At 37.0% G+C, this 23480-nt stretch overlaps 1 protein-coding gene across 10 annotated transcripts in view; it reads left to right on the top strand.

The window, feature by feature from the left end:
• Positions 1-23209, top strand: part of RBM25 (RNA binding motif protein 25) — a 29584-nt gene extending 6375 nt beyond the window's left edge. For 5 of the 10 annotated variants that reach the window (XM_015864596.2, XM_085548905.1, XM_085548904.1 and 2 more), the window contains exons 3-19: positions 1451-1500; positions 2470-2640; positions 2915-2972; positions 3929-4089; positions 6387-6569; positions 8730-8783; positions 9044-9127; positions 12701-12987; positions 13871-14069; positions 14238-14327; positions 14937-15010; positions 16038-16188; positions 16515-16839; positions 17791-18065; positions 18785-18883; positions 21057-21104; positions 21719-23209. In XM_015864596.2, the coding sequence (XP_015720082.1) occupies positions 1451-1500; positions 2470-2640; positions 2915-2972; positions 3929-4089; positions 6387-6569; positions 8730-8783; positions 9044-9127; positions 12701-12987; positions 13871-14069; positions 14238-14327; positions 14937-15010; positions 16038-16188; positions 16515-16839; positions 17791-18065; positions 18785-18883; positions 21057-21104; positions 21719-21811 (2402 nt within the window). In that variant the 3' untranslated portion in view covers positions 21812-23209. Of the gene's footprint in view, positions 1-1450; positions 1501-2469; positions 2641-2914; positions 2973-3928; positions 4090-6386; positions 6570-8729; positions 8784-9043; positions 9128-9682; positions 9745-12700; positions 12991-13870; positions 14070-14237; positions 14328-14936; positions 15011-16037; positions 16189-16514; positions 16840-17790; positions 18066-18784; positions 18884-21056; positions 21105-21718 lie in introns of those variants that run through there. The other 5 variants (XM_015864597.2, XM_085548907.1, XM_085548903.1 and 2 more) reach the window with 3 other exon arrangements.
• Positions 23210-23480: the final 271 nt, after the last annotated feature.

Below are 23480 nucleotides of genomic sequence, written 5' to 3'. Positions count from 1 at the left end.
TATACAGATTTTGATTACTTTCAAATAAGCTGTTGTAGTAGCTTTTGGAAACACTTCTCCATGTCAAGTACGCACGGTGTGAAAATACAGGGGTAACCATTCTTGGAATAACAAGTCACCTCTTGTTCCAAGTTCCAGCAGTTCATTACCAGCTGTGTAAAAGTGCTACTTCCTTGTTATGTCTGTTGTCCTCCTGAACTGTGATGCGAGCATTTGGCAAATGGCATCTTTTGGTCTTTTTCATCACGTTCCATGCAAGCATTTGCATTTGGAGTATCTCAGAGGATAAATTCTTTCCTTGCCAATGAGCTGCTTCAAAACTCCAGTCAGGTAGTTGCTCTTACAAGTCTGCATGTTCTTGCATTGCAGACTGTGTAGGTATTAGTTGGGATACAGATGCACTGACTTTTTATAGAGCAGCAAAATGATGCCCATGGTCTTGATCATCAGTATGTTTACTGATGGTGCCCAACATCTTATTAGATTTTATTGGGTTCTGCTGAGCACTAGGCACATCAGTTTGTTACAACTGCACTACCAGACTCTGTCTGGGGCTGATTCTTCTAGTCTGAGACATGATGTGGTGCATTAAAACTGAGAGCAGATTCTCTGAAGAGAATTTGTTAGAAAGAAGAATCAAAGGCTGAAGATGTTTGTGTAGCATGAAAAAAGATCTTGGATCCCCAGAGAGTATTTTCGTGAAGAACGTGAAATTAACTTCATTGTTCTTGTGTCTTACTGTCTTACTGACAGATAGCTTTATCTCCCCTGTAACAGTTGGTATGTAAAGGTAAACAGCCTTTATTATGACTAGGTGTTAGCTAACATGATAGTGCTTAAAGCCATCAGTGAGTATTGTAGTGGGTAGAAGGATATTACATATAATTTCACACTATTAAATAGTGGTGTTAATTAAAATTTAAAGACTTAAGCTCAATAATTAATGGGGTAGTGTGCTTGTGAATTGTTTTTTCTTTTTAAATGCAACCTTTATTAAGCTGTGTCATAAATAATAAAGAATGCTAACAGGCTTCATGCTTTTGGACCTCAGCCCTAAACACTATGAAGGGACTGATTGTGTTGTTGGAACTGATCAAATAAGGAATGAGATTACTACCTTTTGGACTTAGAATACTTATTTGTCTATTGGATTCTCAGCCTCACTCATCTTCTAGAGCAATACTGTGGTTTGAATGTGCTTTTAAAATAAGTTTATTGGTGAAGAACAAGGCCAAAATGAGAATATGTTAAGAGTAGCCAGGATGTTCATGTTCTGAAACCATGCTCAGGCTGTGCTTGAGTGCTTAAGGAATTACTGGTAATCAATACGCTAAAATTCTCATGTCATCTAAATTGCTGTCTTGTTTAGTAATCATGACTGCGAGCAATTCATCTGTGTTTATCAGTAATCTTAACTGGACAGATTAATGTTCTGTGTTGTCTTTCTCAGGGACCCCTATGATTCCTGTGCCAATGGGCATTATGGCTCCTGCTCCAACTGTAAGTATTACATTGGGATGAGTTTCACGAGTAGATTTCAACAGTATTTTTGTCTTCTGAACTATTTCATTAAAAGACATACTGTGGAAAGAAACGTTTAATAGTTATTTAAATTATTATGCTAATTAAAGTATGAAAGCTATATATTGACATGTAGGTGAATTAGCATTTTAGTGATTTAGCATAAGAAATCTCCCCAAAGTAACGATTTATTCTTTTGATAGTTTGCATTATCTGTTATAGAAAGATATGTTTGTGGTAACCAGTGGTGTTTAAGAGAATAATGCTGGAACAAATACATTATTCACTTTCCTCATAACATTATTAAAACTGACACATTTAGAAGAAGTTTTGAGAGAAGAACCATCTAATCTTTCTTAAGTGGAAGGAGAGGTGCAGCAAATTGGAACAAACATTCTTGTCTGTCTGTACAGTTTGCTTTACAAGTAGTTGCTCCTTAACTGAAAGCAAATGGCTATGGGCTGTGTACTGACCAACTTAATGAGTAGTGTTTATTTGCTCTCGAAGTTTTTAAGACCTGTTATATGTCCAGTGAAGCCTTTTAAGATTTAAGTCTAAGTTAGTTTACGCTTGCAGCTTTTTTTTTTTAAGCATCTAGCACAATGTTAGGTGCAGTGCTTCAACTTCCCATGACTCATATGTCACAAATGAGTAATTTGTAAAACAAATGATGTTTAATATTACTGCATGCTTGCTGTGAGACCTTCCAGTAGCCATGTTCAGGTACACCTTTTTTCTTTCTATCAGAAAATGACATTCTCTTGATGTTGAATGGATATCAAAAAGTGAAATGTTTATTTACTCACTCCATAAATTGAATCAGAGGTCATATAAAAAATTAACTTTCAAGTTCATGTCTATCCTACTTTGTCTTTAAAAATTTAAATATAGGGGGGAAAAAAAACCAGCAGCAGTGCTTTATTTTATGTTCTCTCCTCCTCTTTCTAGGTATTAGTCCCTACCACAGTGTCTATGGTTGGAAAACACTTAGGAGTGAGAAAAGATCACCCTGGCTTAAAGAACAAAGAAAATGATGAAAATAGTGGTCCCACTACCACAGTTTTTGTAGGCAACATTTCTGAGAAGGCCTCGGACATGCTCATACGGCAGCTTCTAGCAGTAAGTATAGAGGGCTGCTTTTTATCATTAATCCCTGGTTAATAAATAAAGTTGCGATCCTCCAAGTAGTGGAACTGAAACTAAAAGCGGGGTTGGTCCTACTCACTGGATCAGCAGTCCAGTAGCTTTGACCTTACAGTCAATGAATAAGGGAAGGGTAATTTTTTTTAGCTGTATATGTCAGTGAATATAGATGTGGTTTGTGCAGCAACTGTTAACTTTTTTTAATGTTTCATACAAAATAATACTCAAATGTTATTTGTCTTTAATGCAGAAATGTGGCTTGGTTTTGAGTTGGAAAAGAGTTCAAGGGGCATCTGGAAAACTTCAAGGTAATGTTCATGCTTTTCAAAATCTCTGATCAAAATAATGTTTTTATTACTTGGCAGATTATGAGATGTTTGGCGATGTTATTTTAATATTTAATGTTTTAAGATATTGAATACAGAACTTAACTGTTAAATGCTTCCTGATACAGTGTTAGTATTTTGTCCTACAAATTAACACAGGAAAAAAAAAACAAAGAAACTGAGAAAGATTAAAATGTTTTCTGTTCTGAGACTACGTCATGTGTTTATAGACCATTTCTGAGAGATAGCTACCAGCCTGGACTTAACTTCCAGGGGAATGGATTTGCAGCACTGTTGGTAGTCACTTCCATTACTGTGTATTAGCTTTAACTGTTAAGGAGGTTTTCCTGATTTAAAGTTTTTCATTCTTTCCTATCCCCGTTTTGTACTCATTTTTTTCCTATAATGTTTGTCCATTGGGTATATGAAATAATTATGGTTATTCTGTTAATGTTTCTGTATATTCTTCTATTTTACTATTTCTTATAATTAAATATTATAATATGATTATATAATTATTGTTTTCTTATCTTTCTGATACATGATTTAATATTCACAATGTTCTTTTCCCCTCACAACTTTCTGTAACTGTTGTGAAATACTTTAGATTAATGCTGTACTCTTGATTGATGTTATCAGTCTTCAGACAGTTGCAAATCTGAGATGCCTCTTTGCATGGGTTACATTTGTTAGCTAAGATCATTTTAAATGCTTTATAAACTACAGTGTTGTACATTGGTTTTGACTTTATTTACCAGGCTATTCCTTATATCAAACGTTATACACTTAATTATCTTGTTGGGGTTTTTTTTGTGTACTTTAAATGGAGACGTATCTACGTTCAAATTTTGATTCAAAATATATTGGTTTGTTTAAACAAAGCTGATTACCAGAAGAGCTTTAACACGTTCACTTCTCATTTTAATCATCTATTTCAGCCTTTGGATTTTGTGAATACAAAGAACCAGAATCCACACTACGGGCACTGAGACTACTCCATGACCTCCAGATAGGAGAGAAGAAGCTACTAGTAAAAGTTGATGCAAAGACAAAGGCTCAGCTAGATGAGTGGAAAGCAAAGAAAAAGGCCTCTAATGGGGTACGTATATAATATATGACTTGTGTTATTTTGGCAGGAGGGCAATGTGATGTGCTTTTTAGATCAAACTGCGAACCGGTCTCCTAGTTTCTTTTCTTTTCTCTGCCACTAATTCACTTTAGGATTTTGCCAGAATCGAATTAATGAGTCTGAAGATGCAATGAAAGGAAATGAAGTGGAAGCTCTTAATTCACAAGTACTCTTGAAAACTTTTACCACATTTACTACAAATAATTGCATTAACCCGCTTAGAGCTATTTAAGATTTATTACCCCTTTTAGGTGAACTTACACAGCATTCTAGATTAACACAAACACAGTTATATACAAGTTAGCTTTGTTTAACTTTTGCAGTCATGGAATCATAAAATATCCTGAGATAGAAGGGACTTAGGAGGATTGAGTCCAACTCCTGACTCTGCACAGGGCAACCTAAGAGTTAAATTCTATCTGCAAGCACTGTCCAGATGCTTATTTGAGACTGAGAACCTTGGAGTCATGAACACTTGCCTTGGGAGGTTGTTCCAGTGCCTTTCACCCTCTCCATTAAAAAATTCTTTGTTTCTTATGATCCAATCTGAATTTTCCCTAATGTAGCTTTAAGTCATTCTCCCTTGTCCAGTGACCAATGCACAGATGAGCACCTCCCTCTTTGCTCCCCCTCATGAGGAAAATACAGACAGCAGTGAGGTCATCTATTAGGCTTCTGTAAGTTGAACTAACCAAGTGTCTTCAGTTTGAGCCTCCTTGGTGATGTCCTGTAATTGTTTCACTGCATTTGTTACCATCTTTTGGACACATTGTACTGTTTATAAAATACCTTATGTACAGTAGCCCAAAAGTACACACAGTGCTTGAGGTGAGACTGTACCAATGCTGATTAAACTGATACAGTCCCTATCTTTGACCAGCAAGCTGTACTGTGCCTGGTGCCCCTCAGGATATGGTTGGCCCTTTGGCTGTTGGGGCATATTGTTCATCACAACTGAAGTTTAATCTGTTCACAATTATTTATAAAATACAACTGCATCTATGGAATCAATTAAAAATTAATTCTGAAGTGTAGAATATAGAAAATAGCTGTAGTGTGTGATTCTGTTGCTTCAGTTTTATTTATTAGTTCTTAAGTTTATAAACTCCAGATCTGTTAGTTTGCAAATTCTGGCAGAGTAACTGTCTGTTCCTTTTATTGACAAATCTTCTGGAACAAATTAATGAAAAGGAGAGAGGTTCATGATTCAGTAAAAGATGTGGGTATCAGGCAGTGAGCAGTCATCTGTCAAGTTTGTGTGTTAAAATCAATCTTATTTCTTAGTGTTTTGTGTCACAAGTTGTTGAGTTTGCTCTGTAACTATCTTAAAGTATTATAGACTCCTTAAGATATTCAGTATTTAAGACAATTACTTTCCATGAAATGAAATTGAATAGGCTCTTGTTCAGGGAACTATTATTCACATTAGAAAATCAGTTTTTAGGAGGTTTAGGTTTGCTAATAAAGGTATGTAAAATGAATTGCAAACACACAAGTACTTCCTTTTAATGAGAGTTATTTTCTTTTTTAATGAGAACTAGAGGCATAGTCGTCACCTGAAACTCTTGATGCTTTTGACTATGTACCTAGTGTACAGTAATAAATGCAGTAGATGCTCAGTTAAGCAGACTACTAACGTGATGAGTTTTAAATGAAGTAATACATTAACTGTGAGCATAGATAAAGTTTTGTTTGTTCTCTTCCATTCAGACTTTTCTTTCCTCCTAGCATCACTTGTATTACTACTGGGTTTAAAACATCAGTGAAGCTTTTGTACAATTAATGAATTTTATTTTCCATGAGCTCCTGTGGGCTTTGGGGCAGTTTCATATAATTCTCCTTTAATAAACTACAACTTTAAGGTTAGATACTTACATTGCATGGCAGCTCAGTAGGCATTGAGGAACTGATTCTGAAACAGCTTAAAGGTCGTGAAGGAAACAGAGCAGAAGCTTTTGACCATGAGTGGAGCTATAATGATTGCCTTTCTGTGTGTGTTCTTTTTCTTTAGTTACTCACTATTTGGGTTTTATTTTGCAATCCTATGTCTGCTCTCAACTGTCATTCCACAAGTAAAACTGTGATCCCTTCATTACTGCTAGTGTGCAAAGATCTGAGTAAAAATAAAGCTAAAATAAAGTTACTACTTGGGGGTTGTTTTAGTAAAAACTAAGTGCATTAACATGATGATGGAAGGTTAACTTCTAAAATAACACTAATATTATTCTCAATTTGTTGATTTCTGTTACTTTGCCATATTTCCTTAGAATTCCAGACCAGAGACTACAAATGATGATGATGAAGCACTGGATGAGGAAACAAAGAGAAGAGATCAGATAATTAAAGGGGCCATTGATGTCTTAATACGAGAATATTCCAGCGAGCTCAATGCCCCCTCCCAGGAATCTGACTCTCACCCCAGGAAGAAGAAAAAGGAAAAGAAGGAGGACGTATGTGTTTTGATTTTGGACAAAGCAGATTTTTCTTCAACTCAGCTTTATATAATGGCCAAACCTTGTGCCTAAACGCTTTTAACCTAAACTCATGATGAGAAACCAGATCAACAAGCATTGATGTCAGCAGCAGTTTTATGTTTTATGCTGAAAACTAGTTAGTTATAGAAACTATCCTTTCAGGATGGTTTAGGGATCTAAACTTCTTGGAACAACAGCTTTGAATCTGGGCAGGTTTGAATTGACCTTTCATCCCTCTGAAGGTGGAAATACTGAATTGAGTGCAGTTTAAACAGTATGTGCATGTAGGTTTTTCAGATGACAATTTTAAAAACGTCTAAAAACTTTCTGCATGCTTTGCATTTCCATTTAATAATGCCAGGGCACTTCTGTAATGGTAGGGATTTGCTCTGGTAGTTTTTGACAAATTTCTCTCTTTGCTTATAGTACACATTATTTTAATGTACCGTGATCCAACTTGATTGCAGCTGTTTCTCCACATGTGGATGAACTTCATTAGCCGTATATTTGAGTGCCTCACAAATTTTGGAAGGATCCTTCAGGGATGAAAGGCGTATTATAATCTTCCTACTTTGCAAAATTACTTTTACACGCATGTGTCAATTTGGCTGGAATTTATCAGCTGGTTTTACTATATTGTGTAATGCAAAAAAAAATTGTTAAGCAGGAATGAATGTTCTGGTTTAGACCTGCTTCTGTGAATGACCTTTTTGTGGTTTAAAACAAACTCTGGAGAAGAGGGATTAAGAATGAACAAACTCAGACTTAGCTTTTCCAGCCAAATTTCTAAGCATGGGAAAATGGAGATTTACGCTTGCCATTCTGCACCTAATATGAAAGATTGGAAAACTGATCAAGATTTTTCTGCACTTAAGTCTTCTGTAAAGTACCTATTCCAAAGTCAATAATGCAGTTTCAGATACTTATGGGGTTTAAGAGTGGTGCAAGAAGTAACATCTCCCTCAGGGAGTGAACATATCTTCCCCATAACATTATTAGCCATGGCTAACCTAAGGCATAAGAGTGCTGAGCTGAGAATTTGTCTTTCTTTTCTCTCCCTTCCTTTGGGAGAAGATGCTTTCTTGGATGAGAATGAACAAATGAGTCACTGTCTAATGGTATCAGCTATGTTTTTTGTTAGATGCATTGTTGAAATGTAAATTGTTCTATGAGTACATTTATATGGTGATGAATAAGGACAGGTAGTTATGTGCTGTAAGAAGCCATCAGTCTTGAGAGATGAGTGCTGAGTATGTCACTGGGACAGAAAGACACTCTGCTAGTTTTCTGTGATGTAAAATTTGACCAATCTGAGCTAGTCAAGTGGATAAAATATGCTCTTAGTTCTTGTGGGTTGAAATTTCATCCCATCATTCCTCCCATATTGGGAAGAAGGAAAGGAAACTTGAAGTTGCCATCATTGGCCTGTGCGGATAGAAGTGGGAGTAAAGAGATGGTCCTAGCTCATTGTTCTCTGGGCCATGAAAGAGGAGAGAGAGGAGGACTGTGTTCTGGTGGGAAAGGGAAGATGGATGCAGATATGTATGTGTGGGGTTGGGGAAGCTTGCTAGCTTTGGGGCTTTTGTGCCCTGGAGGAGGGCATGGGGGTGAAGAAAGCTCCCACTGATGTTAGAAACTGAGTCTGGTGTTAGTTCCTATGGATGAAGGCATGTCTGATATGGGGGAGTTGAAAAATGTGTGTGGGGAACTGAGAGTGAGTGGAATCTGTTTTTCAATTTCGAGCACGGGGGAACCTCGCTAATTCGCACTACTAGTTAGTAGGTGCAACTTACCAAATTTTGCGAATTAGCGAGTAAAGCAAACTCGTGCACCACAAATATACTGATTGTATTGGCAAGTGTAGCTTAGTCTTGTTTATGATGTTTTCATAGCATACTAATGACCTGTAGTATACTTGATGATTCAGTGAAGTCTTAGTAATATGAGACTTCACTGTCTACTGAAGTAGTTCAGAGAAGGGAGAATTAGCGAGGTTCTTCTGTAATTTTGTTGAATCAAGAAATGAGATCACAGCAATACAATATTGCTTTGTAGTACAAACATACAAAACATTGTTTTTCAGAGTAGTATGCAATCTATTTTTAAAAAAAAAAATCTCCGTGGATTTTTCCGCAGATTTTCCGCAGATTTCCAGTGGCCCCACTGATACCTTATCCACTCATCACCAAGGTTCGTTTACATTGTAGGCTTTGACAATGACTGTGTTTACTGCTAGTTGCCAGATTTGTGACTCTTGTCCATCTGATTTTTTTATTTTTATTTTTTTTTCACTCATTAACATCAGACTGTCAGGTTTGGTACTGCAGAAGGACTTTATTTATCTCTTACAAGACTGGTTGAAAAATTCTAACCTTCAGCTTTTCTCTTGTTCTCCTATGTCTGTACAAACAGCTCTTAATGCTTCTCCTCCTGTCCCCCTTGTTTTTTAGGAGGATATAAATGCTATAGAAATGGAGGAAGACAAAAGAGACCTGATATCAAGAGAGATCAGTAAATTCAGAGACACACACAAGGTAGTATTCTTGTTTTTGCGCTTAATACAAATTAGAATTTTTCAAAATCCAAAAAGACACTATTATAAAATGTAGCAGTACATTGCGATATCACTTAAAATGATGCTTATGTTAGGTTTAATATACATGTAACTCTTGACCAGTAAAAAAAAAGACAATTACCACGTTAAAGTGGCGCTTGACATCTTTATGCTAAGGCTTTTGATTGCTACTGATTATTTTTCAGTCTTCTCACTTTAACATGAATAAAGGCAGCTTAAGTTTCTTCACAAACATTAAGTCGAGATATTTATACTAAAGGCTAAATGGGGCTGCAGTGTAAGACATACACTTGAGTGTGTTTCTGTAGGTAGATTTATAACATAATCCAAGATTTTACGAAGAGTTGAAAATTGAATTAAATTTAAGTCTTTTATTTTAATAGTTCTAAGTTAAGAGTGGGGGAAAGATTAAAACTAGGTCAGTGGTTACCAGACTTACCAAACTTTAGATGCATGGAAGAACTGTAAATTCCCATAAAGCTAATCTATTCATTGACCCCCACCATTATGATAGAGATCATATGGTGACTAATGCAAGATGAAACTCACAGCTTGGAAAGTAACATGGAATAGGATGTAAGTATGAGCTTCTGTTTTTTATTATACTTATGGATGCCCCCTCAGAAAAATATGCAAAGGGGTAACTGGCTTGGAAATGTTGGTGTATATTAAATCCCACCTTAGTTCTCACTTAAGGAAGTTTCCATTAATGCTATCGCATCTGTGAATGTTTCTGCTTAGTAAAATGAAACTTATATATCATAAAGCACAGCTATGCATGCCATGTTCTTGTTTTAATGTTTTGCTTGAAGTTGATATTATTTTTCCCCTATGAAACTGGAAAGGCCCTTGGTGTAGGGGGATAGCAGCACACTCCTCTTTTGAGCCCACACTTATGTCTCAAAATATCTTTAATCAACATTAATGAAAATGTTGAAGCTGCATCAATGGGAAAAATGCCCATGCTACTCAGCTTTACCTTGTGTAGTTACTAAAGATGGTACTGTGTTTTCGTGCAACTTAATCTGTACAAATGCAAGTGACTACACATTGTTAGACATATATGTGTTTGGTTTTTCACTTGATCAAAGTTGTTAAAGGTGGAAATGAGGGGGAAAAATTCCAGAAGAAATCATCTGGAGAAGCTCAGCAATTCAGCGTGAAACTGATTCACAGTGGAACTTCAGTAGAACTGTGTTCAATTCCAAGCCCCAAAAAGCCATTGTTCTTAAGATGCAAACAAGTAATATGCTTAACAAAAATGAGCAAACAAACAAACAAACAAAAAGTGCTTCATTGCTCCAGAAGCTTTTGGGCATATTCTGCCTTTAATCTTCATTTTTGGGGGGCTGTTCTTGTTACTTAACATCAAAGTCGAACTGAAAACAGTCAATGTATATATTGGATACCTTTAAAAGGGGCTGTTGAATTTTTAGCAGCTGGTTAGTGAGCACAGTGAACCTTTGCATGTTTTTGGTATGAGTTTATAAAACAATAACCATAGACTGTCAGGGTATCAGGATTGCAGGGGGCGTCCATTTACAGCACGGACGAGTCTGAAGAGAGCTCAAGGTAAGATTTATGATTTTTCTACCTGTTCATTTCTGTTCATTACTTCAATATATCAGATACTGTTCCCATCCCATTACCCTTTCAGATCCTCTTGTTTAGGCTGATAGAAGTTGAGGTCAGATTTAGATTATGAAGTAGGCTGACTTATTTTTTTTTCCAATTGAATTTTAAGGAAGCGGACCTACATAATGGGTTTTCATTTATAAGGCTGTGCGTTTGCACACGTGTAAACATTAAGTTTAAAAAAAAAACAACATAAAAACAAACCCAAACACATGAGAATGTTTTTCACCACAAAGTTTGAGTGGCAAAAAAGCAGTTCAGCAAAAGAAATTTCTATTGGAACATCTAAGATAACCTGTAAGTATCAACCACTGCAGTATATAAACTTTTAAAAAAGTATATGAAATTTGAGGTAAGTTGGATTTTTAGAAGTTGGCAGCTTAGTTTATCATCTGACTAGACTGAGGTTTAATACTGTAAAACTTCTGTAAAATATGGTCCTTTAGAAATTGATTTTCAGCCCCATGTATCTCTTAGAATCCAAGTTTTGTTTTTCATACCAGTTTTCTACCTATTTCCTACCATTTTTAGTCCCTTTTTCCTTTTGTGATTTTAATGTATCCAATATTGGTTTGCCTGTATTGTGCTATCGATGCAGAGTAGTTTCACTGGATACATTAATCACTAGTGAATTAGCTTTATTTCTGTAATCTTTTGTTGGTTCTCTGGTCCCCGTGCCTATGGCAGAAGATCATTTATCAGGTAAGATTGCTTTTTAAAGTTGTCTTACATGCTTTGTTTAAAAGAAAAGAAAAAAAAAAAAACAGAATGCTGTTTGATTGTTCCAGATTTTAATTTCATTTCAGTGATGGTAAACGTGGAGCCAAAGGGGATAAACGTGTTTATTCTGCTCAGTATTTTTCAAAAAAAAAAAAAAAAAGTGGTATTCTGGCATCTGTCAGGTTGAAATTTGGTGTACTTGGTTGTTATTTGGTATATTTGTGAACCGTGTACTTGCTCTTCCTCCCAGAAACATAGCTTGTAGGCAAGGTTAATCCAGTGTTGGCGGTCCATGTCCTAGCACAGCATCTGTAAGTTAACACATAACAATTGCTTCCAAGGATGGATTTATCTATCATTCTGTTGATGTATTTTCTATTGTCTTATAGGAATTCTGGTCATAGGAACTGTTTCTAAGTGAAATTTAAAAAATGGCAATTTTGCACAATTTTTAGTAAAACTGTAGCAGGTAACCCTTTAGTTTCTGTGTTTCAAAAGAGCTATTTCCAACCTTTTTATTTTATTTTTTTTAACTCTCTCCATCTTGCAGTGGTGGAAGTTAAGGATTCCATTCTGCAGAGTCCAATTTTTACAAATGAACTGTTAGATTTTTTTTTTTAGGGAGGTGAAAGGTTGCAGCTCTCTTCACTGTTAAACCACATGCACGATGTGTAAGTGGAAAAAATTTCTTAACCCAACTTTTCATATAGGGTTGTTTCGGTCTGCCAAGACTTCTTGTGAAACAGTGTCCCGGTAAACATTCTACTCAAATATATTCCTTGTTGAACAGGATTAAATTTTGTCAGCTAGAAGTTCACTCTGCTTGTACCCAAGTGGCATATAGGACCAATGGAATCTGTGGCCCACTTGAATCATGACTGGCAATGCACTGCATACGTGCAGTTTAGTCAGCTTGTTTGAGGCCAGCCCTGCTCTGCTAAGGTTGGAGATTGCTGGTCTGTGTAGATCTATGCTTTTGCACGAAATCTAGTCTTGTGATTGCTGCATTTTGATTTCATACTTATGAGTTCCAAAAAATACCCACCAAACCCTCCTTAATATTTTAAAATCAATGGCGGTTTTGGTATTTCCATTACCTGCCTTGTGTGTTGCGTCGGGAATATCCAGTTTGTATAACTACAAAATTAACTATGTAAGTTCTCTTGTTGGTTTTTAGAAACTGGAGGAGGAAAAAGGCAAAAAGGAGAAAGAAAGACAGGAAATTGAAAAAGAACGCAGAGAAAGAGAAAGGGAACGGGAGCGTGAACGAGAAAGGAGAGAGCGTGAAAGAGAAAGGGAACGGGAGCGTGAACGAGAGAAGGAAAAGGAACGGGAGCGTGAACGGGAACGAGATAGGGATCGTGACCGAACTAAAGACCGGGACAGAGACCGAGATCGGGATAGAGATCGGGACAGAGATCGTGAAAGAAGTTCGGATCGCAACAAGGATCGGAGCAGATCAAGGTAGTGCACCTGAGGTTGCTATCTGTTTCCATTACTTCCAGTGTTTTTTTGCTGAGTCTATAATTCAGCACAGAAGCTGCCATTCAAAATAAGGATGGTCCTTTTGAATGAATGAATGAAAGAAGGGAAATTGAAATATTAAACATTGTATTTATAGTAATCAGAAGAGTACTTGATTTCCTGCATAGCATAGAAACATAAGGACTGTATCATGCAGTAAGCCACCAATTATGACTTAAGTAAACAGGTTTTATCAGTAGTCATCATTTTTTCATGCATAATTTTGTTTGTTCTTGAAGTTCTCTGACATTTTCACCATTCTGTGCCTTAAATAGTTTTCATCTTCCTTGCATATATGGATGTTTGGTTTTTTTAAAACAAGGGAATTCCTTTTCCAGTCTTAAACTGTGACTCATTATGTCAGTCTGTAGGTGCTACCATTTTCATCTTCACCTTAGGAGAAATAGCAGTTACACTTCACATTTTCTTGTAAATGGGGCTTATACTATCTGTAAGCTGTGAAAATGTGAAGGGTTTATTAAGCATACTTTTTTGTGTGGCATTTTTAGCTGTCACTTGTTTATAGAGAACTACAAACGTAACCTGATAAATGAGTTGCTGTGTGCTTACGCTTAACTTCTGTAGATATTCCTATTAAATAGTTGCAGTGCTCAAACAACTACTTACTTATATTCAAGAACTATTTATCTCAAAGTCCTGATTTATGTCCACTGCTGTATTGGCTAATCATCCTGTATAATTGCACAAGAAAGACAACTTGCAAGATGGTGTAAGTAGTTCATTATACACTTAAAAGTACATCATTTCATTGAATGGACAAGAAGGACTCTGTACTTAAATTTGAACTTCTTGCTTCCTTCAGAGAAAAAAGCAGAGACAGGGAAAGAGAACGGGAAAGAGAACGAGAGCGTGAAAGGGAACGGGAAAGGGAGCGGGAACGAGAACGGGAACGAGAACGAGAAAAGGATAAAAAGAGAGACCGAGAGGAAGATGAAGAAGATGCCTATGAACGCCGAAAGTTAGAGAGGAAACTGCGGGAAAAGGAAGCTGCGTATCAAGAGGTAGGCTGGAATTTCTAAGAACCATTGGATTCTTTGTTGCAGAGTCTTAAACTATAACTAACTTTACTTAATTCTGATGTGTTTCTAAATAATAATATGAACTATCTTAAAAGTAGTTCTGCTTTTAATTTGCTTGAGACTGGATTGTATGTTTTTCTTCTGTTGCAGCGTCTTAAAAACTGGGAAATCAGAGAGAGGAAGAAAAGTCGAGAATATGAAAAAGAGGCTGAAAGAGAAGAAGAAAGAAGGAGGGAAATGGTAAGGCTTAGCTTTACCTGTATTTTTTTTCCCCTTGTTATTTGTTGTCCCACATAGAAAGGAATGTTCTTCTGCTATCTTTGTGCAGTGTTAGTGCTTTCATTTTGTATATGCACATATCCAAAAATTTGAATTAATAGGCTTGAAAAAGATGTCAAACAGAAGAACAATGAGAGTCCTGAGCAATTCAGTGTCTTGATCTTGTGAAGATAAGACAACGAGAAGTAGGCAGCTGTAAAAGCCCTATGGTTTGACCATCGCACACAAATCTTTCTGTAACCTGTATTTTTATGAGATTTTTTTCAAAATCTATGTTTTCTATATTACAGCAATGGAACTAGAGAAGCATTTTTGCTTCCAGCCTTCTCATATGCCTGAGCCTTATGTAATAGCTAAGCACTGCTAAATTTCTGTGGTAATTTCACAACTGATGAACTAAAGCCAGTTGCCAATATAACAGCTGGAAATGTCATCTGAAATTACAGCTTTAGAAGGTGGATACTTCCACAGTTTAATAGTTTTCCTTTTTGTTTGAAGCACTGACTTGCTAAAAACGTGACTAGATTTTTAAACCAGAAATAATACTCTTTATGCTATGATGTCTTGCAGGCAAAAGAAGCAAAACGGTTAAAAGAATTCTTAGAAGATTATGATGATGACAGAGATGATCCAAAATACTACAGGTGTGTGTTTGTGTTGATCCCAGGCAAGAAAATATTCACCAACCATTTTAACAAAATTGTGGGGTTTGTTGGCAGAGGTTTGTGGAGTTTCACATATAAGGGATTAAGTGGTGAAGTAACAGTCATATAAGTATCCAAGTTATTTCAGCATTCTTTAGGTGCCAGAGGGAAAAGGCAAAGTCCTTAAGTGCTGCTTGCTAGTGCTTGGGAGTAGCTATGCCTTCCTGCTGCTTAACTTTCAAGTCAAGCACAGCACAGGTCACTGTAAGTACAAAATAATGTTAGAGCAGGCAGGGAGACAGGATGAAGCTTATTTCTAAATAGTTCACTACAAGGAAGCTGCAAATTGTATCAAGAACAAGCATACTAGGGATGAGAAAGATCCTTCAGTTTGGGCCTAGATAAAACTTGCATCAGACTAAGATATTAGAACTGGTTCTTGATGCGTACAGCTCTATAAAATTTGGTTATTTTACTGGAGAGATCAGCAGTCTTATTCTCTGTTTAATGTGATGGGTGGCAAATTCTGTACTGGAATGTGGGGTGTAAGAGAAACTGTTAATCACAGCCTGAACCTCTGATTAACCATCTGAGGCAAGTGATGAGTCAGCTGCAAGAGCACAGGTGAAGGTAATTCAGCTGTGCTCCCAGAAGGGGTGGAGCTTGACCACCTCTCCTAGATCCTTAAATGGGATGACCACCACTAAGGCAGCATCTCTTTCTGGAGATTGCTCCTGTGGGGAGTTTCTACAGCTAGCCTTAACATTGGCGAGTATCTTGACTGTGAGGCTCAACATCGGTGAGTCTTTTCTATATAACCTCTGGCTGTCCATCTACCTTGCCTTTGAATAATTACAACTGTACATAGGGATTTAGTTTCCTCTGTTTAAAAAAAATGGGGGACATAACGTGCTTTTATGCTCTAATTTATTAAGTGCCGTACATCAATATTGGGTACTTCTTGCATTGTCGTACAAGGTTATAATTGGAATGTTCTTTTAAAGTACAATTTTTGTACCTTTTGTAGGGGTAGTGCTCTTCAGAAGAGACTCCGAGATCGAGAGAAAGAGATGGAAGCAGATGAGCGGGATAGGAAGAGAGAAAAGGAGGAATTAGAAGAAATCAGGCAGCGCCTCCTGGCAGAAGGACACCCAGATCCAGATGCAGAACTCCAGAGGGTAAGAAGATGTTAGTCCAACAGAAAGAAAAAAATCTCTTGATATTCTGCTCATCTTAAGTGATATTAAATGTTTAGTAAGCTAAAAATTGAATGACTAATGCTTTTATCTATTCACTTTTTCTTAAATAAATTCAGGCAAGCAGTAAGAAGACTACAAATGAAAAATTGCTTCAGATGCCTCTCTAGATGGAGTTAGAAAACTAGATTAGCCAGTAATTCTCAATAAAATGACAGTAGTTGTATGTATTCATTCTTAACTAATGGGTGTTTTTTTTTTAACAGTGTTGCTTTTAGAGAGCTTATTTGCTAATTGTTTCATTGTAGATGGAGCAGGAGGCTGAGCGCCGTAGGCAGCCACAAATCAAACAGGAGCCAGAGTCTGAGGAAGAAGAGGAGGAAAAAGCAGAAAAAGAAGAAAAAAGAGAAGAACCAGAGGAAGAAGAGGAAGAGCCTGAGCAAAAGCCCTGCCTTAAACCAACATTACGACCAATTAGTTCTGCCCCATCTGTTTCTTCTGCTAGTGGAAATGCAACCCCTAACACACCTGGTGATGAATCTCCCTGTGGCATTATTATCCCCCATGAAAATTCACCTGATCAGCAACAGCCAGAGGAGCATCGGCCCAAAATAGGACTTAGCCTCAAACTAGGTGAGTTTACAGTTTTATGTTAATGGTGAAATGGGTTTGCAATGAAATAAAAATATGGCAAGATGACCAGTTTTCCAAATATATTGTACATTTTAACGTGTTCTGTCAAGTGTTGTTGTCCATATGTTCTGCATATGGAATATATAGATCTCTCTTCTGAAATGTAGAGTGGAGAAGTCTAGTCATCCTAAAGGATTAATATTTTAAGAATGCTCTAAGCTGAGATTAGTTATTTTACTTTGAAGATTTCTAAGTGTCTCTTGTAAAACTATTTGTTACTTTTCATTAATGTAAGTTTATGGGAATTGTCTAAGACTTAATTAACGTATTTATTCATGAAGACCCTTTCAAAACAAGGAAACTGGAAATGAGGTTTTTTTTCCCCCCCATTAAAGTAGTACAGTGAAGTGGTAACAATTGCAGTTGGAGCATGAGGATAGAGTTCCTTAGCTCTTTAGCAATTTCATAGTGTTGAAAAAAAACATAACATTTCTGTTGAGAGTACTGGAACTAATGATATTTGTTTTCAAGGGAGTTTGTTTATTTATTATTTTGAACTATACTAAGGCTGTAGGTTGATCTCATACTAATGTTACAACACGAGTGAAAAGCACCTGTATGTTATTAGTCTAACAAATTTAATGCTTTTCCTACAATTGGATTCATAGTTAACTTTCACACTGTTGCTTTGCCACTGCCAAGGTTTGAACTCCTGTTATTTTCTCCCTCTCTCAGTAAGGGACTAAAGCTAATTGGCTTTAGAGTAGGAGTGGAGAGCTGCCTGTTTTTCTGGAACCTTGAAGAAGCTCAGTTTGAACCAGACATTTTAATAGCACATTTTGAGATTTGGCATTATATAACACAAACTGATATTCATAAAAAGAATGTGTGAAGAGCAAATTAGGTTTAATTGCAGTTCATGAATATGTGATTCTGTCTTATGGGTTGTAGGTGCCTGTAATAGTCCTAATCAGCCCAATGCTGTAAAAAGGAAGAAGCTTGCTGTGGATAGTGTTTTCAATAAATTTGATGACGAAGACAGTGATGATGTGCCCCGGAAAAGGAAACTTGTCCCCCTGGATTATGGAGATGAAGATAAAAGCAACATCAAAGGCAGTGTTAATACAGAGGAAAAACGCAAGCATATTAAGAGTCTCATTGAGAAGATTCCCACAGCAAAGCCAGAGCTCTTTGCATATCCTCTTGACTGGTCAATTGTGGATTCGGTAAGTTAATTTCTTAACCATGCTCAAAAAGCCTGATTTTTCTAAACAAACCTTGGAAAAGTTTCTAAATAGCTGTCAGAAATAGCGATACCCAAATCACTGAGTGTTCTCAGTTGATACCTAATTATTTGTAGGTTGCTCTGAAAGTCATGTCTCCTATTTATTTCTGTAGAAACTACAACAGAACAAAGAGCATTAGAATACTGTTTGATATAACAAATTCTCTGCTACAAAACACTGTTCTTCAACATAGTCATCACCACTGGATTTGCATTTTCACTAGTGATGGACAAGGGCCTGCATGGTGTATGTGTTTAAAAAATAATAGTAATAATAAAAATCTGTATTAGCTGACATGATCTACAGAAATGTTCAGCAAGTATCATTGGGTGCAAATTTTTCCTCCTGGAGGAATTCAGTTCCATATCTTTGCACTGTATGTACTTTCACATCCTATGCCATTTTGCAAGACTTCCCCTCTGATGTAATCTGTTGCACATGAACACTGTATAACAGTATTCTGCTGGGAAGGTTCAAGCTCTACTACCATACCACCAACATTGCCTCTGACATTGTGAGCCAATAAAATAGGAGAAATTTACTTTTGGAGCTGTCATCTTTCACTGAGCTGTTGTTTTGGGTATTCTGGCTGCCTTTCTGGCAGTAATTTTTCAGGGTGATTAAAATTTATGGGAATAATGGTGTGATTTTTCTTTCAGACACTAATGGAACGTCGGATCAGACCATGGATCAACAAGAAAATAATAGAATATATTGGCGAAGAAGAAGCTACACTAGTTGACTTTGTTTGTTCTAAGGTTAGTATCTTCTAGGTCTTTTTCAAAGTCTGGATTTTATTGCCAATTAAAGCTGCAGGAATAGTAGGAGTATCTGTTATTTGAAGGCAGTCTGTTCTTATCTTCTCTGTAACTTATAATATTAGTGAGCAGAGATGATTGATGTACTTCAGGTTTGTATGTACACTGTTTTTACGGGTTACCTCCTTGAATGGTTAAGTTCAATGTGTACATACTAGATGTTCATGTTTAGTGCTCTACTCCATGAAGCCATCTGAAATGAGCAGTTGACAAAAGCAGCTGTTGTACTTGATAATTTTACCATTTGATTTCAGATAAACATTTAATTTGCTATGAACATTTTAGTTTACAGAGTAGGATGTATGTGGATTCAGGGGAAGACGGTAGGCTGACATCATGTGGGTTTCAAATTAACTTTTTAAGAAAGCTTCTTAGTTATTGTTATTTCTTTGGTAGAAGACAAATACCAAGGTATTAGACCGAGCACTAGAAGACATTCTCCCATTCCTCTCAGTCATTTGACCTAAACTCTGCTTAGATTATTCCATCAAATTAGATGCTGCTTTCACAGTATATTCTTAAAGACTTCCCTCAGCTTATATTTTACTGGCTGCAGGATTAAGTCCAGAGAGTGGTGGTCAGTGTTTCAATGTCTGGATGGAGACTGGTGATGAGTGGTGTCCCACAGGATTCAATGCGGGGGCCAATACTCTTTAATAACTTAATCGGTGATATTGACATTGGAGTTGAGTGCACCCTCAGCATGTTTGCTGATGACACCAAGCTGTGTGGTATAGTTGACACACCAGAGGGACAGGATGCCATTCAGGGGAACCTGGACAGGCTTTTGAGCAGTTGGGCCCAGACGAACCTTGCGAGATTTGACAGAACCAAATCCAAGATCTTGCTCTTGGGTCAAGGCAACCCCCATTACTAGTACAAGCTGGGGGGGGGGGGAGGGAATGAAAAGATTGAATACAGCCCTGCTGAAAAAGACCTGGGGGTACTGGTGGGTGTGAAGCTGGACATGAGCCAGCAGCGTGCTCTCACAGCCCAGAAAGCCAACCATATTCTGGGCTTTATCAGAAGTTTAGCCAGCAGGTCAAGGGAGGTGATCCTGCCCCTTTACTCTGCACTGGTGAGGCCTCTCCTGGAGTACTGTGTGGAATCCTCATACAGGAGAGATGTGGACCTGTTGGAGTGTATCCAGAGAAGGACCGCAAAAACTATCTGTGGAGTGAAACACATCTCATACAAGGACAGGCTGAGAGAACTGGAGCTCTTCAAACTGGGGAAGAAAGAACTTGTGAGATGACCTGATAGTGGCCTTTCCAGCATCAGAAGGGTTGCTACAGGATCAAAGGGGTTAGACTCTAGCAGGATCTGTGGTGACAGGGCAGGGGAAATGGTTTTAAGCTCAAAGAGTGTGATTAGATTTAGGTTAGATGTGAGGAAAATATGTTTTACAGTGAGTGTGGTAATGCAGTGGAACAGGTTGCCCAGTGATGTGGTTGATACCCCATCCCTGGAGACTTCAAAGATGAGGCTGGATAAGGCCCTTCACAGCCTTATCTAGCTGTGCACGTCCCTGTTGATTGCAGGAGGGTTGGATTAGGTGGCCTTCAGTGGTCCCTTCCAACTGTAACAATTTGAAGGGCTACTGCATAAAGCAGGTTGGGTGATTGTTTTATGGCATGAGTGGTTAATAGTTAGAAAATATGTCATGCTAAATTATATTTAAAAGAAACATAAAGAATGTCATTTTATAGTTTTGAAGGACAGCTTTATAATTCTAGAAAATTAAAATCCTTTCAAGAATGAAAACTGCACTAGAACGATGGAGCAAATTTTGCTTCAGTCTTCCAGTCTTCATTGTTGAAGGAAGAGGAGTTTACCAAAGGTGCCAAATAGCCAGCAAAGAAAGACTGTTGAATCTTTGGAGCTTGCTAGAACTTGTTCCTCAGTAACAAGCCATAAACTTGCACTTGCTGTAATTAAATCTAATGAAATTTTAAATTTTGCTCTGGTTAACGCAAGAAACTAATGAATTGGAAACATTTTTATCTGTGCAAAGTATTAAAAATTCTTAGGAAGTAGCAATTCTTTTTCCATCCCAAAGTCATTCATATGGTTTACTTTGAGTTTTCAGACCAAAAACATTTATTTCTTTCAGGTTATGGCTCACAGTTCACCACAGAGCATACTGGATGACGTTGCCATGGTAAGCAGAAATTGTGTAACTGATGTACCTTCTGCACTGCACAGAAGCTAGTAGTCAATTGTGTGAATTAGTAGGAGTCAATAACAGAACGATTTGGTGTTCACAGAATTTGCATACCGTAGGTAGATATGGAAGCTGTTTTGATTAAACAGCTTGTGCTAGGACAGACGTGATATTCCAGTTATGGCCTCTGGGTAGAAAATAGTGATCACTGTGGGGAAACTCTCTGTATTGGGAAATATAGAAGAAAGATTCTGTCCTTAGCAGTAGAGGTAAGGCTTGACAGTAACAGAACTGTACCAGAAATATTAACTTCACTCTCTTGTAACTACATTTTCTAATTTGTTTTATGGTGAGTCTGTTCCTAATTAGTGAGTATATACAAGTGTGTACGGTCAAGTCAGGTGTAAGTGCAGGATGGACAAAATCCCTGGAAGTTTATCCAGAGTTTCACTCAGAGAGTTAGCATTGATTATATCACCTCCACTGCATTGGAATTGGGTACTAAGTGATCTTTCATCTGGCTGCAGGTTGTGATATGTCTACTGGAATAAATCATTGTTACTAGAATCCCTAACCTAAAAAATAATGTATAAAATGTGTGTTTCCTACAGGTACTAGATGAAGAAGCTGAAGTTTTCATAGTCAAAATGTGGAGGTTGTTGATATATGAGACAGAAGCCAAGAAGATTGGTCTAGTGAAATAAAGCACTCTCCTTGCTTCTGGGGTTCCATTTCAGTTTTTGCTTTTTTTTTCCCCCCCTCCATCATCCAAGGACTTCAAATCTTCTCTGTTCTCAGAGACTTGAGACCTGTTTCATTTTTTTTTTTAAATGTAGAAAATGTGAATTATTTTTTTTGTCCTCTGCTTAGAGGCCCCTTCTACCCTTCTCAGTTAGTCATCTGAAATCCTGCATTGGTTCTCTTTATAATTCACCAGGTACAATTACTGGTATGTTTTATAAGCTGCAGCTACTGTACACGCTCTCTGGTAATCCTATGTTACTTTGATTCTTGTAAATATTAAAAAACAAAACAAAACAAAAACCCTCTTTTGCAAAATATTTGCACTTAATATGGAACTATTCTCAGTTACAGGTTAAAATTTAATTTAAACTATGTGGTTAGAGCTGCTTCCACGGAACAGTTTTGTGTGTTTTCTGTTCTCCTTACTAATTCTGGAAGTTTCCTCACACTTCTGGTTCTGACACGAGCCATTAATGGTGTTGATGTATCACTGTCCATTTAGCTCCCAATAAAGCTGGAAGTTGATTTTTCTGCAGATGCTCTGTTTTTTCCTAGGAAGTGCAAATTGCAGGAAGCTTTTAATTTGCTCAGTTAAAACAAGAACAGGACCTCAGTGAGTGCTATTAATTTTTTTAAAAGTCTTTCATATCTTCTTGATTTCATTTTTGTCACTTCTCTGTAGTCCCTTATCTCCAAAGTAATTGATTTTTTTTTTTAAACTTTGATATTTATTATTAAAAGTTTGTTTTAGAGTAATGAGAAAAGAAAACACACGTGCTTGGGAAGCTGCAGAGTCGTAACTGAGTGTAGCAGTTGACAAAAACTGAACCGTAAGTTTTCAAACAAAGCTGAAGTCTTGTTTTTATCCATACTGTTAAAACTAGCCCTGACTTTTGTTTTCTACTGTAAGCAGTCTGTTGTCCACAAAAAGAGGGTTGTATTTTACTGCCTTGTTTGTATGGATTTTTATAAATAGGCTGATGTGATATAAATGATGAGATGTACTGTAAACTGCATTTTTTTTATCTCATACCCAGGTAAGAAGACAAATCAATAATGTGCTATGAACTGTTTTGATTGCAGGACTGTGTTCCAGGGAGCAAACTATCTCAAAAACACTTTTAATTTTTAAATGAAATTCTTAATAGCAAACAAATTAAATAAAGGTGTTCCGATATCTCTATATTGTATTTAACTGAAGGATACAGGTTGACCTGTTCAGAAAACATAACTGTGACCTTGAGTTACTAGTTCTTTGTATCTGGAGAGGAGACTTGAAAACACTGTTCTTAACAAATGGGATCGTGTAAAGGTTCCACCATGTAAATATTTCAAATATTAAAAATGTATATATTTGATTTGAGGACTGACATTGGAGTCTTGTGCAGCGTGCGATTTTTGGGTTTTTTAAACACTGCTTTTTGAATTGGTGAATCAAGACGCGCTCACTAATGAGGGTGTTGGGGTTTTCTAAATATCCATCTCATTTTTGTGAGGTCCCTAGTCCTGCAAATGCAGATGTGATCCCCGTGCGTTCTTTCACATCCCTGTCATGTTATACGCTACGTGCTTTTCTCAACTTGAAGTGTAATGCTCAGATGTTACCATTACGTTGTGCTTAACTTTGTC

Source organism: Coturnix japonica, chromosome 5, assembly GCF_054131305.1.
Source record: "Coturnix japonica strain WE chromosome 5, WE-NBRP24, whole genome shotgun sequence".
In the NCBI taxonomy this organism is placed as follows: domain Eukaryota; kingdom Metazoa; phylum Chordata; class Aves; order Galliformes; family Phasianidae; genus Coturnix; species Coturnix japonica.
This window is presented reverse-complemented; position numbering and strand designations above follow the sequence as displayed.